Source organism: Salvelinus namaycush, chromosome 6 (assembly GCF_016432855.1).
Source record: "Salvelinus namaycush isolate Seneca chromosome 6, SaNama_1.0, whole genome shotgun sequence".
NCBI classification, from domain to species: domain Eukaryota; kingdom Metazoa; phylum Chordata; class Actinopteri; order Salmoniformes; family Salmonidae; genus Salvelinus; species Salvelinus namaycush.
Genome location: NC_052312.1, coordinates 41,850,948 through 41,864,704, shown reverse-complemented (window position 1 = coordinate 41,864,704; position 13,757 = coordinate 41,850,948). Strand labels below are relative to the sequence as shown.

Below are 13,757 nucleotides of genomic sequence, written 5' to 3'. Positions count from 1 at the left end.
GTATACGCAACATCACCTACATAAAACTGTCATACAGACCAATAGAAATGAAGGGAGAGGGGGAGGGTGTTTGTTTGAGAACATAATTCACTGCAGTGCTTAATTGCAGAGGCAGATTGCAACAGAACATTTTCTGGAGAGAAACAACTCCAGGACACTAGTCAACAACAAATAACACACACCCTATGTTGGTTTCACCGCCCACAGAGTTCGACAGCTCTTCAACGCTTGGCTGCTCCTTACTGTCCTACACACACACAGTCTTCAGTAGAAACTGCAGTGGGCTAGAACATACAAACTGCAGCCGAACACACACAGAATACTAACACCGGGAGAGGGAGAGCGAGATCGCAGTTGCCGCACCAAAACCCATCCAAGCGTCCCGTCTGAAACATCGGGATCTGACTAGCAATCCTGCAAGCAGAGCCCTCTGACTCCACTAGAGAATCAAATACTGACTATAAAATGCCGAAAGAAGCCCTGTGGTATTTGGACATCTCTAACATTCCAGTGGAAACTCCTTTCACAGTTGGCTCCTCTTTCTGGACAGCTGGGGACATGAGAGAAAGAACTGTCGGGCATGGAGAGATTCCCAGCTGTGATTTGAATTTGACACCCAAGTCCAGATAGTTGATAGACTGGTGAAAGCCAGATTCCACCATGTTATGCCCTCTGTCTTGTGTCAGAACCATGGAGGAAGGGAGGAATCCCTTTTGAAGTATTTGAACAGGGCCCTGGGAGAAGCCTGTAAATTATGTTATGAAAACACATTTACTCCTGCTGATACTGTTAACCTGCATGATGTTACAGTAGTTGTTCAATCCATCTGTGTGTTACTGAGCTGGATGTTTTATAAATGAGGATTGGTCGCAGTAGTGAACTCTGACCTAGTATTGATTCAACAGAGCAGGAAGAGATGTTCAAAGATGGAAAGTTTCAGCTACCGCAATATCCTCTATGTGGAATCAATATAAAATCTTAACCCCCCCCCCCCTCCCCACACACACACACACAAACCTACAAACACACACTATAGTAACATAACAGGAAAAAGCACAGGGCTAGATGTTACATGAACGTTTATGATTTTCTTAAGTTAAATGAAAACAGTTATAAAAAAACAAAACAAAGACAAACAAAAGCTCTCATCCCAGCATCTTGCCCCCTATTACAATTCATCAGTGTGACAGGAACCCCCCCGTGGGTCAAAGGTCACTGACCCCTAACCCTTCACCCCAAACATGCCTGTCTGTCCGTCCGTCCATTAGCACCACAGCCTTGGTTCAGACTAACTGACACATGGTTCTGATTGATGCCATGGCAACCAAGGACATCTGCCCAGTCCTCTCGAGACCATACAAAAGTCAGGCTATAGAGAAACAGAGATGTTGTGTACAATACTTACATTCACACAGTTACGGAATCACAGACCCAAGGACTGCACTGTACTAGAAGATGAATTCGCTGGTCAGTGATACAGAGCAGGACATCAATCTCACACACTCTCTCTCTCTCTCTGGGGTGGGTGTGGTCCAATTACGGTCTGAGATGTGAACCGTAAAGTGTGTAGTGTAAAGTCCTGGTGGGTCTCCACCCAGTTCAGTTACGGTTCTAGATGGCCCGGTCTTGGTGGGATCAGTAAAGTCTAGATAGATCTGGTCTGAAACAGTTCTTGGTGCGTTTTAAATCCACTTCAGATCAGGCCAGAACTCTGCTGCTACTCCTCCTTCCATCCAGGCCTGCAGCCATGTCCCTTACAGCTCTGAAACAACATGACACAGTGTTAGGACTCAACGGAATGGAAAATACAGCATGCTTGTCAAAATACATGTTTAAATCAACAACATTTTACTGTTGTTGTATTTTGTATTTTTCACCTTGCATCCTTATTCTTCAGCCTCACCATCTCCCAACCCATTGGCCCTTGGCCTCCTGTCCTCTCTCTCCCGCCCATTGGCCCTCTCCCCTCTTTCCCAATTAGCCCTCGCCCCCTCGTCCTCTCTCCCCATTGGTCCCCCGTCCTCTCTCTCCCCATTGGTCCCCCGTCCTCTCTCTCCCCATTGGTCCCCCGTCCTCTCTGTCCCCATTGGTCCCCCGTCCTCTCTGTCCCCATTGGTCCCCCGTCCTCTCTCTCCCCATTGGCCTCCTGTCCTCTCTCCCCATTGGTCCCCCGTCCTCTCTCTCCCCATTGGCACCCCGTCCACTATTCTGCCTCACCATTGGCCCTTGGCGGCGGTGCTCCTCCTCTGCTGGGACAGGCTGTAGATCTCCTGCAGCTGTTTCTTCTGGTCATCACTGAGGGGCGTGGTTAGAGACTGATACCAAGGCTGGTCAGTGTTCTGGACCCCTATAGTACACACAGGATAGAGTAAGGGTTAGATGCCTGTGTGTGTGTGTGTGTGTGTGTGTGTGTGTGTGTGTGTGTGTGTGTGTGTGTGTGTGTGTGTGTGTGTGTGTGTGTGTGTGTGTGTGTGTGTGTGGGCGCTCGCATGCGTGCGTACATGTATGCATGCATATTTGTTTTTCCTGTGTGTGCGCACAAGTAGCTGTGTGTGCGTTTGTGTGTGAGTTGGTGTGTGTAGATGTGTAACCACTTACTGAGTAGGGCAGCGGTGAAGAACTGGTACTCGTCCTCTCCATTGTCATATTCCAGGGGCGTGTTGTACTCCTCCAGGGGTGTCCCCTCCAGCCCTTCTTCATCCCAGTAGTCTTCATCATCCTCCTCCTCCTCATCGTCCTCGTGGCCTACGCGTGTGCAGGTCTGCTGTTGCATCATGGCGTTACAGTTCTCATTCACCTCGTCCTCATCACTAGGGATCTCCTCTGTGGATGCAACACACACGCAGACAGACAGACACGCAGACAGACAGACAAACAGAATGAATAGAAAAAGATAACCCTTTCACCTTTTTGAAAAGCACAATTTTTCTTAATGCCATTTTAAATATGCCAAATTACAGTAACAGCTGCTAAGCTAACATGCATAACAATTTCCTTCATCCTAACCTCCCCTGCACCCTGCTGTTCCCAATAACACTCCTATATTCCCAGAAGGTAAATTAACTTAAATGGAGCGAATATGGAGACTAAATGTGACAGAGGAACACTCCAAGTCATTCCCTCTGAGCTAGTCTCATCTACTACCTTTGTGTCTGACTGCACAACAACACTACAACCCCCAGAAGCACTCTGAATATTCTGGAACTCCAGGTTCTTTACACTTGACTGAGGAATGCCAGCACAGCTGCCCTGCGGCATGTAGGGAAATGTAGTGCAACTAATATGACCTGAAGGCAGAGTGAGAAGTCAAGCGAGAGAGAGAGGTCCAGAGGTGTTGAAACCTGGCCATAGATGTGTAAAGCAACACACATGAACAGCTGAGGACTGATTCCTACCACATCCATAGCTAGGGTTAGTAGTGGCTTAATCTTCTACCATTGACATTATCCCTGGCCTTACCCCATGGCTTCCAAGAAGCGGGTATGATTCAACAGTATTAGCATCTCTCCTTTCCTTTTCTCTCCTCCTTGCTTGCCTGTTCTCTCCATTCCCCTCTCATTTGTCCTGTCTCCTCTCCTCCTCTGTCGCCTGTTTTCCCCCTCTCACCGTTCTGGTCTTCCTCCGGTACCCCAGTGCAGGGCAGAAGGTCTGGCTTGTTGAGGCGGGAGAAGTAAAGGTGTTTGAGCCCCAGGAAGAGGAGCAGGACGCTGGGGACAATCTGAGCCGCTATCCCCTCTACCACCACTGGCCTGGAGGGTAGCTCCATCAGAACACTCAGTCCGATGATACACATCCTACGGTCATGGAGCCTGGGAGAGAGAGAAGTGGAGAGAGGGAGAGAGAGGAGTGGAGAGAGAGACAATGAACTCCAGGTAGGTGGTGAATAAATCATGTACAGTGTACTGTAGTAGGTATAAGTACTGCATGTCCCTTATGTTTTTACACTGCTATAGGAAGAACACAGTGTGACTCAGTGATGACTAACAATATAGTTGAAGTGGACCGTATACAGTATGGGTCTAGTAGTATTTAGGGAACATGGTTTAGGGCACGTTGTTTATCCACTGTGTACTTTATAGTGGGTAGTGTATAGGGCGTAGGATGTAGGGCGTATGGCTTAGTTTATACACGTACCCCAGGAAGAACTCAGTATCATTCATCCACTGGTTGATGAAGTGAGCGGTGATGGGCTGTGGGGTGTGGGGGAAGTGCATGTTGTCCAGCGTGTGGATGAGCAGGGCTGGGTTGTAGTAGAGAGCAGCGATGGCCACCTGCAGACACATGGTCCTCAGCTCACTGGACTTCACACCTCGGGTTAGCCGCTCCAACACAGCCTCCACAAACAACGGGATACACTGGAGGAAGGGGGGAGAGAGCGAGAGCAAACAAGAGATAGAACTGTGCCAAATCACATGCGGGTGAGAGAAGAATCAATACAATATTGATAGCAATCATCCCTCCCAACGGGAGATTGAGGGTATGAAAAGGAAAGACTGTGCAAACTGATTTGGCCTGAACTGGGCCCACATCTACCCCTTAAATACTACCCAGAAGCCTTCGCGGTCCCTCTCACCTGGTCGATGCCCCTCCCCCGACACTGGAGGACGATGACCTCTAGCAGCTTAGCAGCGTGACACTCTGCGTCCTCACCTACATCACTGGTCAGCACCTACAGCACAGGAGTCAAAGGTCAGAACATCAGACACTTCATCAAACTCTACCTGAATACACACACACACACACACACATATGCTCACGCTCACCTTTTTGCACATGGTGTATATGACCTCTAAATATTTGGGGTTGGACAGGAGCATGTCTGTATCCACGGTAACGTAGTTGTGCAAAAGAGGCATCATATCTGAAAGAGAACAGACCGCGATCATCAGCGTGTTTGGCCAGTATCAGCGTCACCATCATGCCAGTCGACATTACATTCACTGTGATATTCAATGTTCACCTAGACAGGTGTGTAAGCCCAATATTCCCACTAACAGGCAGGTGACTGTTGACCAGTGACTCAGTACTGTACCCGTGAAGTAGTCAAAGCAGTCGTGCTGAAAGACCTCGTAGAGCACCGCCAGTAGCTGCCACATCTGAGGGGAGATGGACTGGCAGGTCAGCCCAAACGCCAGGGACAGAATCTCCTCGTAGAACTCTGGAGGGGAGAGAGAGCAGGAAGAAACTGATAAGAGAATTATGTTCTCCAGGTACATAACCCAATTTATTTATATTACTCAGTCTGCAAACCAGAATTTGTAAGATCCTGGTCAAATGAAACAGACGGAGGCCCAGCTACAATAGTCAAAAAGGTTTATTCACGGGAACGTTCTAAAGTCAAGAATACAAAACAATTCATTTTATACTGACTTCTCACGCCCACACAACCATACGCACACACATACACCCAAACAGACGCACACAATGTCCTGCGACCGACGCACACACTGTCTCACTACCCAGCCGACAGAGATTAGTGACCTTGTCCTTGAGACGAACTCCCCGTTCTCTCCCAAATCTCTAGTCAGGTCGGCACCAAGCTCAGACAGTCTGTGTTTATAATACCATAAAGACATATTGTCTTTACCCTAATTCTGACTAGACTACACATTTGTTGATTATGATTTTATACATTCTAATCAATTCCATACAATTATATGTTTCAGGGCGGAATATTCTAATCATTCAATTAAAATGATAATTCTCAACTAACAGAAACAGATCATAGAATTGATGTTTCCCTTTGAGAAATAAACAATCTTCCACAGTGATCCCCCCCCCCCCCCACTCTTGAAGGAAACTACCATTATACAAGTTATCACATAATCCATTAATTAACATAGAGCTGTATTCTCTCCTTACACACACACACACACACACACACACGCCAATTACAGGCATGAATGGTGCTTGGTTATCTGGGATTTGGGAAGCACAAGGAGAACATCTTTTGATAATTAGACAGTGCTCATTGTGAGACGGAAATGGACAAGGTGTTATACAAGACAGGGGGGTAGCTCAATGGAACAGGAAAGTGAGATTAATATGGTTATTGTGTGTGTGAAAAGCACACACACACAGCAAACAAATGAGTATGTGTGTACACACAAAAACAGACAGTGACGTGATCACACACACCTGCCATACCTATGATGGGCTTCTGCAGCACCAGGCCTATCACCTGTAAACAGATGCCCTCCAACTGCTGAGTGATCTGAGAGAGAGGGAGATGGAGAGAGGGGAAGAGAGAGAACACGATAACGAAAGAACGGGAGGCAGTCAAGAGGGTGAGAGAGGAAAGATACAGGCAGAAAGAGAAAGAGAGATATCAATAGATATTTGACCTTTTGATAACAGGCTAATATCTGTCTGGCATAGGCCTGGCACAATTACCGTAGAACCAACGGTTATGGATAAAATAACAGTCATAACCGTAAAATGTGGAAGGAAAAAAATGTGGAACGAACAGCAGACTCAAGACAGAACGGCAGGGCATCCGTACGGTTGAGTGTTTCTGCGGTAATGTGGCCTCTTAACAACGTTATGAAACGTTGTTGCTCCTTGCTGAAATGTACATTGTTCATTCGAATGATGTTAACTGATGTGGCTCAATGGCCGCCAGTCCACCCATCATGCCATCATTGACTTGAATGGGGACGCCCGTTCTATTCGTTCTATTTCTATGGCGGCACATGCAGTCACGAGCGGAGAGGAAAAACGGTTATTACGGAGAGCACAGCCATTTGGCTGGCCAATTACCGTCATCCAAAATTCCATGACCGTCACAGCCCTAGTCTGACATAACACTTACAGCACGTTCCATAACACTGTGTGTTCAAACAAAGCAGGGGAGAGGGAGCAATCAATCACCAATCATCACACATTCAACTGGAGCTTCAGAGGACTAGATTTGGAATAGGGTGAGCGCGTGTGTGTGTGTGTGTGTGTGTGTGTGTGTACACATCTGTAGAATGTGTGAGTGAGTATACAGTTTGTCTCACCTCCTTGTGGTCCTCCATAACAGTGAGTATGGTGTCTATGGTGCTGAGGATCCCCAGAGCCATCACTGTCTTGTCTTCACTCTCCTCATACTCTTCACTCTGTAGCACCTTGGTGAAGATCTCAGCCTGGAAACACACATATGCAGGGGGTGTTAAGGCTTTTGCGTGTTTCGGTGTGGCTGTGCACGCTTAAAAAGACCTTTGCTTGAAAAACGAGGGGGGGGAAAAAAATAAAAATCGACAATAGTACTGTTTGTCCATCTTGAGACGCCGTAGCCAAAATAGTCTGAATTAATCTATGTCATGCCGAGGAGATCTTAGTCACGCAATTTTACATCTAACTAAGATGTATGGTGCAGTATTTCTCCGCCACCGAATTCGGCTTGCCTCGAGAGAAAACTTTTCACGAACAGCCAAAAAAAAAAACCTAGCCGAAGACCAATCAAACAAAAACATCACAAAATGTTGTCATAATATATGCACAAACTGTTTCAGATAGGAAGCATGCAGACGCCTTTACACACACACACGCAGAGACAGACACAGAGAGAGAGACAGACACAAAGGTTAGATGCACTTTTACTTCTCACTCTTTATGTAGGATCATACTGGTGAAGATCGTATACATACAAAGACTCTTACACACACACACACACACACACACACACACACACACACACACACACACACACACACACACACACACACACACACACACACACACACACACACACACACACACACACACAGTTAAAAAGTAGAGCAGGCCAGTGGAGGCGTACCAGGTTCTGGGTCATGTCGACGGCGATGACAGCCACTTCCTGGTTGTACTCGCAGATCATCTTCTGAATGACATTAGTGAGGTCATCGTTCTCCGTCTCCTTGATGACGTGGAGCAGCTCCTGCATGACAGGCCGGATGTAGGGCCTGATGTAGACCTTAGCTAAAGAGAGGGAGAGAGAGGGTTCAGAGTGTGTGTGTGTGTGTGCTAGCGACGCTTGTGCATTTGTGTATGCATGTGTGCACGTCCATGCGTGTGTGTGAACCTCAGACCTTGCTCCTGGTTGCTGACCAGTGTCTGCAAGGCGATAGCAGCCTCCACCTTGACGGGCATCTCCTTGTCTGCTACGAGGCCCTGTTTGACCAGCTCCACCGCATTCCTCAGGACCAACTCGTTATGGAAATGCAGCGGGCTGAACGAATGCAGCACCCAGCACGACTGAAGACAAACACAGGGTCACAATCAGTGATCTAAATACCACACAGATGGGCATCACTATCAGTGTGGAGCCGATCCACATTATGTACAAATCAGCACTGTCCACTTCCAGTCACCAAAATGTGCAGTGGTGCTTCCCAACACGATCACCAGCCTGAAGATGGCCAGTAAGTAAAATAGCAGGGGTGAGGAGGGTAAAGATATGCAGAAAGCTGAAGGGGGATGTTTAATCTATATAGAACAGGACTGACAGACCATTCTGACTCACATGGATGGACTGTAGCATCCAACAGGACTGTAGGTATAAAGAGGGAAGGAGCCATTTTAAAGATCAAAGAACTGCTAACACACAATCACACACATTCTTCTATTTTTATTTTACCTTTATTTAACTAGAAAAGTCAGTTAAGAACAAATTCTTATTTTCAATGACGGCCTAGGAACAGTGCGATAACTGCCTTGTTCAGGGGCAGAATGACAGATTTGTTCCTTGTCAGCTCTGGGATTCGATCTTGCAACCTTTCGGTTACTAGTCCAACGCTCTAACCACTAGGCTACCTTCCACCCTACATGTTCTTACACACCCATTCTCAGCTCCATGAGAAGAGTTGGGTTAGAGGGGCCCTGGAGTGAAAGCGCGCGTGCGTGTGTGTGTGTCTCACCCTGGCCCGGAGGTATCCCAGAGGGGAGTTGAGTAGAGGGAACACATAGTTCTGTAACATCAGCTCCATCTGCTCCCTGTACATCCTCTTCTACAGGACGACAACAGGAAGAGAAGACTCAGTCACAGATAGACTAAACAGGTAATAAAACAAGAGGGGAAAGTACAGAGACAGCCACACTTGCCAACCTTCAGTAGGAGTTCGGCCAGTGAGCCAATGACGTGCAGCGCCCCATCCTTCCTGCGGGGGTCAGCAGAGGGCTCCATCATGATCTGGTGGCAGAACTCCATCATCTGGGGAAGAACCTGGGAAGGGGGGGGGGGGGCAGAGCAGTGATGCAAGTCATATCAGAGAAGACTCAGTTAAGGAAAGGAAATTAGGAAAGTAATCTTATTTAGGACTGTTGGGTAGTTTTTGTTAGGTTCTAGTGTGGTTCTCCACTCACCTCCTTCCTCTTGCGGGCTGCTTTACACAGGAGGCTCTGGGCGGCGGTGGCAGGGAGGGCATGGTCATCATACACATCTGGAACAGAGAATGAAACCCAGCCAAGATCACAACATCTCTATTCTATGGAAGCCATACATTTTCAACCTAACATGTCATTATGTATACTGACCATTCAATGTCCCTCTACCTCCATAACTACTAACTGATTGAGTTATGGAACGTGTGTCTACTCACTGAACTTCATGCGGATGTACTCGTATGGATCCTCCTGCCACAGTTTCTCATCCTCGTCTTTGTAACACATCAGAGGGAAGATCACCTCTTGGCTGATGGTCTGTGGAACGCACAGTACACACACACTCAGGTTAACTACTAAAAGTGGAATTGTAACATAGTTTTCAGAAGCATAGCAGTATTCTGATTAGCTCAATTACTAAGTATATAAAACAGCAGATCTAAATGCTGACATAAAGATTAGACAAATTTAACTTTGATCATCACCTGCCACATACTGTAACTCAATCCAAAGTTGTAATGTCACAACCTTATGACAGACACACCACCGGTATAACAATGTCTAATTTCACACATAATCCCACATTTGTGATGGAAAAGCACTATATATAAATCAAATCCATTATTATTGACGTGTCACAGAGGTACAGGTGTAGTGGTGTCTGTCTGACCCGCCTGCATGTGTGGCTTCATGTGTTTCCAGGTGAGGGAGTGAGACAGGCCCTGGTTCAGGTAGTTAAGAGACTTCTGGAGGACGTGAGGCGTGACATACTGCTTCTGACGGTGTTGGTCCAGCACCTTCAACAGGACCTGAAGGAGACCACCCAGAGACGAGGTCACATCAGATCGAACGGGGTCAGACTAAACAGAAGACTACTGCTGCTCACACACACACAACATTGGTAGATGTGGACTAACAGACATCTATACATTCAAGCTGGATGTCATATTTAATGTTACAAACTCTTACCTGTTGGATCCCTACAGCGTACGTCTTCAAGAAAAAGTCTGCAAACTCAACGTACTCCTTTGTCACGTTGCCTGGGCTTCCGTACCTACCACACAAGTATAGAACAACATGGTTAGACTGAAGAAAAAAGGCTACGATCCACAAACACATTCACATCAACATACATCCAAATTCATCAACACACAAATGCATCTCCCGTGCCCCCTCACCTCTCGAACAGTCTGGTGATGATGTGTAGGGCCCACTTCTTACTCTTCCACCACACCAAGTCAGGACGGTCGTCCTCATCCACCTCCAACGTCTCCTAGCAACCACACACACAACAGAGGTTCGCTACTCCCCTTCAATAGACAACGTAGGTCGAAGAATTCACAGAAGGCAGACAGGCCTACACAATGAAGGATGAAATAAAACTTACTGGGGGGACATCTCTGTCCATAACAGCTCTGAGGAGCTCCATCCACTGGGTAATGACTGTGTTATTAATCAGCTGGAGAGGCAGGGAGTACTGTAGGAGCAGAAGAGACACACTGGTATTAGTATCACACAAACGTGCACACGCATGCCACATGCAGTCAGTCACAGACACTTGCGCGTGCACAGTCAGTCAGACACACACAGTCCCTTCTCTCACCTGTACGAGTGCGTGGAAGATCTTGAGGATCTGTTTCTGGATGAGGACGGAGAAGATGGTGCCGTCAGGCAGTAGCTGGGTGACGAGCTGCTGTATACGGGGCAGGAAGATCTGCATGGCTGCTAGCAACGGATCCCTCTCCTCCGCCTTCTTATACCTGACACACACACACACACACACACACACACACACACACACACACACACACACACACACACACACACACACACACACACACACACAGACACAGCACGTCAGCAAGAGACAGCACGCAGACGTGATATCATCGACAACAGGCTGGGTGCAATGACTGAAAAATGTGAATGGAATATTCATTTATATCATTCAGCTTATACACTAGAACTACTAAACTAGGACTGAAAATGGTGGCTCAAAACACAGCACCGTTACGACTTGATCACCAGTGAGAGTGACGGGTCCTCAGGTGGGACAAACAGCGCCGGTTGGTTGACTCACTCGTAGGTCTTGACCAGCTGGTAGAGGGCCAGCAGGCTGCCGTACCAGCTGCCACTGTTCTGAGACTGCAGATACAGGCCGATCTTATCCACTATGGCCGTCCAGCGCCCGGGGAAGTCGTGCTTTATGATGGCTCGCAAACACACTGTCAACTGGGCCCTGGGAGAGAGAATACACACACATACATCAGCATTGTATTCTTTCTATAACATGCCATCACTAAATGATCCTCCCATCCCTCTTCATTGGGCACTTGTAGTCACAGATTATCTAAACAGTCAAGTGACCCGGTTTCAAAGGCTCTAGGTAGAGCAGAGCAGAGGACCGGAGCAGGGCACCACCTGCCCTGAGTATCAGGCTAAGAGGTAAGGGTTAGCGGGTTAAGGGCGGTAAAGGAGGTTAGGACAGCAGGACCCACCGGATGGACTCGGGACACTGGATGATGGCCTCCACGATGTGGTCTCTGATCTGCGTGCGGTCGTTCTCGTGGATGTTGAAGGGGAACACCACCTCCCCTAGAGAGGGCTCGCGGTCCTGCCAGTACTGGCTCACCATGTTCTTTAGGTAGATGGCCGCTGGCAAACAGAGATCACTCAGACTGGCAAGACTGACACAATTCTACCTTACAATTAATTCATTCATTCATGTGCCAGTTTCCCGGACACAGATTAAGCTTAGTCCTGGACTAAAAAGCCTGCTTGATGAAGAATCTTCATTGAAAGTGATCTTTTGTCCAGGACTAGGCTTAATCTGTGTCCGGGACACCGGCCCAAAGTGAGGCTATTATCAGTGTTGTTTATAGTTGTTGCATTGGTCCAGTGATGTTTTAAAAACAGCCAGATGCAGGTCTTTATGTAATGTTCTGAGGCAGGGTTCTTACCTGCTTGGCGAACAGGGAACTCCACCTGTTCGGACACAATGATCTGGAGCAGAGTGGGGGCGAAGTTGATGATCTTGTACGACTGGAACACACAAAATAAGATACTGCTTTGAAATGAGCTCAAGCCAAATCGGACCACATACAGTCAAGCTCCTGACTACTTCAGCCGTCAGCTTCACATCTACAGCACACAGTGGTCAAAACAGTTATATGATGACAGAGCAGAGTGTAACGAGGCGGATTCCCAGGTTGTTTGTTGATGTCAATACTAACTGAAGAACAAGGAAAATACAGAGCAGGTGAAGCATGTAGCCTATTCGCCCGCTCTCACATCAATCTTGCCAGACCAGTTATCAGATTTATGGTAGTAAAAAAGAGCCATGGTCTGTCAAAGATATAACCAGTAAACAACAATTAAAAAAGGAGGGATATTTTGAACCTCGCTCTTTCTTTATCTCCCTCTATCCCTCCTCCTCTCCCTGTCAGAACTGCTCCTCCGCTGCAGAACAGTCAGCGTTCTGTCTCCAGCAAATGCTCCTAATTTCACTTGGTTGCATCACTGACTGACAGGCATTTCATACAGACACACCAATCATTTGTCCTGATTAGAATTCACCGGTCAAATCCAATGAACCATCAAAATTGTAAACTTTTACTATCGCTGGCTGAAATTGCTGCAATTGTTACAATTGTTTCAATGTTTCAACTCGCGCGTGACGTCTACAATTACAATCCAATCCAATCCAATCCAATCCAATCCAATCCAATCCAATCGGACACTTGCTAGTTACATTGTTTCACGAACAGCCCCATCTCCGGACTGCTGCACAGTGTGCGCACACTCCCTCACAATTCTATTGTTCTCCGGTGCAACAGTTTGTGTTGCAAGTTACATCACATGTCAATCTACAGTTTCGTGTACTACACAATAAACAGAGAGATGCAAACATAAGTTATAGAAGGACTAATCATTGATCCCGAAACACGGCCTTATTGCGATCCAAATCATAAACACGGACAACCCTTTCTGGAAATTGGTTCATGCTGACCGGATAACAAAAACAACAAAGTTATTTTGGGCATCCACCCACCTGATTGAGTTCGTTTTCAGCCGCTATCCGGAGGTTGGGATCTATCGTCCCTTTCAGGGCTTGAATTATCCGATTGGGATCCATAATGTCAAATCCAGGTTTAATCGAGTGGTAATTTCTATGTTTCACAATCACATATATGAACTGCTCCAGATTCGGCAAAGCGTTACGAAGCTGCCCTAGCCCTGCCCCATTTTACCGGCAATCAGCAGGCGGTGGACGCAAAGCAAAGTAAATAGTGGCGATTTACGGTAGCACTTCTTTCTTCTTCTCTCATTAATAGGTATAGACAGTGCAGAGATTAGACTTTACTGCCACCTTAAGAGCTGGAGTGGTCATGACTGAAAAAATATCCCTTCAG

General features: G+C 47.1%; 1 protein-coding gene across 2 annotated transcripts; it reads right to left on the bottom strand.

Moving 5' to 3' along the window:
- Positions 1-1,062: 1,062 nt before the first annotated feature.
- LOC120050035 (importin-8-like) lies at positions 1,063-13,575 on the bottom strand. Of its 2 annotated transcripts, none has more exons than XM_038996639.1 (25): positions 13,397-13,575; positions 12,306-12,387; positions 11,844-12,000; positions 11,426-11,584; positions 10,949-11,105; positions 10,733-10,822; positions 10,524-10,618; positions 10,315-10,399; positions 10,020-10,154; positions 9,564-9,663; positions 9,328-9,404; positions 9,071-9,187; positions 8,883-8,972; positions 8,055-8,220; positions 7,784-7,944; positions 7,002-7,127; positions 6,139-6,214; positions 5,033-5,158; positions 4,764-4,861; positions 4,574-4,669; positions 4,135-4,355; positions 3,607-3,809; positions 2,599-2,823; positions 2,218-2,347; positions 1,063-1,762 (listed from the first exon to the last, which is right to left on the bottom strand). In XM_038996639.1, coding segments are annotated over exons 1-25 (3,057 nt in total). In that variant the 5' UTR covers positions 13,481-13,575; the 3' UTR covers positions 1,063-1,761. The 2 variants fall into 2 exon arrangements, with proteins under 2 accessions (XP_038852567.1, XP_038852568.1); XM_038996640.1 differs by having other exon boundaries at positions 6,148-6,214.
- Positions 13,576-13,757: the final 182 nt, after the last annotated feature.

What these genes read in the sequence shown, in the direction of transcription:
- LOC120050035 (XM_038996639.1), bottom strand. Translation starts at nt 13,480, where the DNA reads ATGGATCCCAATCGGATAATTCAAGCCCTGAAAGGGACGATAGATCCC. An exon ending in ACGCTGTAGGGATCCAACAG is followed by an intron (nt 10,155 to 10,314) that starts GTAAGAGTTTGT and finishes GGTCTCCTTCAG; the next exon opens with GTCCTGTTGAAGGTGCTGGA. An exon ending in GGGGGAGGGGCATCGACCAG is followed by an intron (nt 4,356 to 4,573) that starts GTGAGAGGGACC and finishes CCCTTCCTCCAG; the next exon opens with TGTATCCCGTTGTTTGTGGA.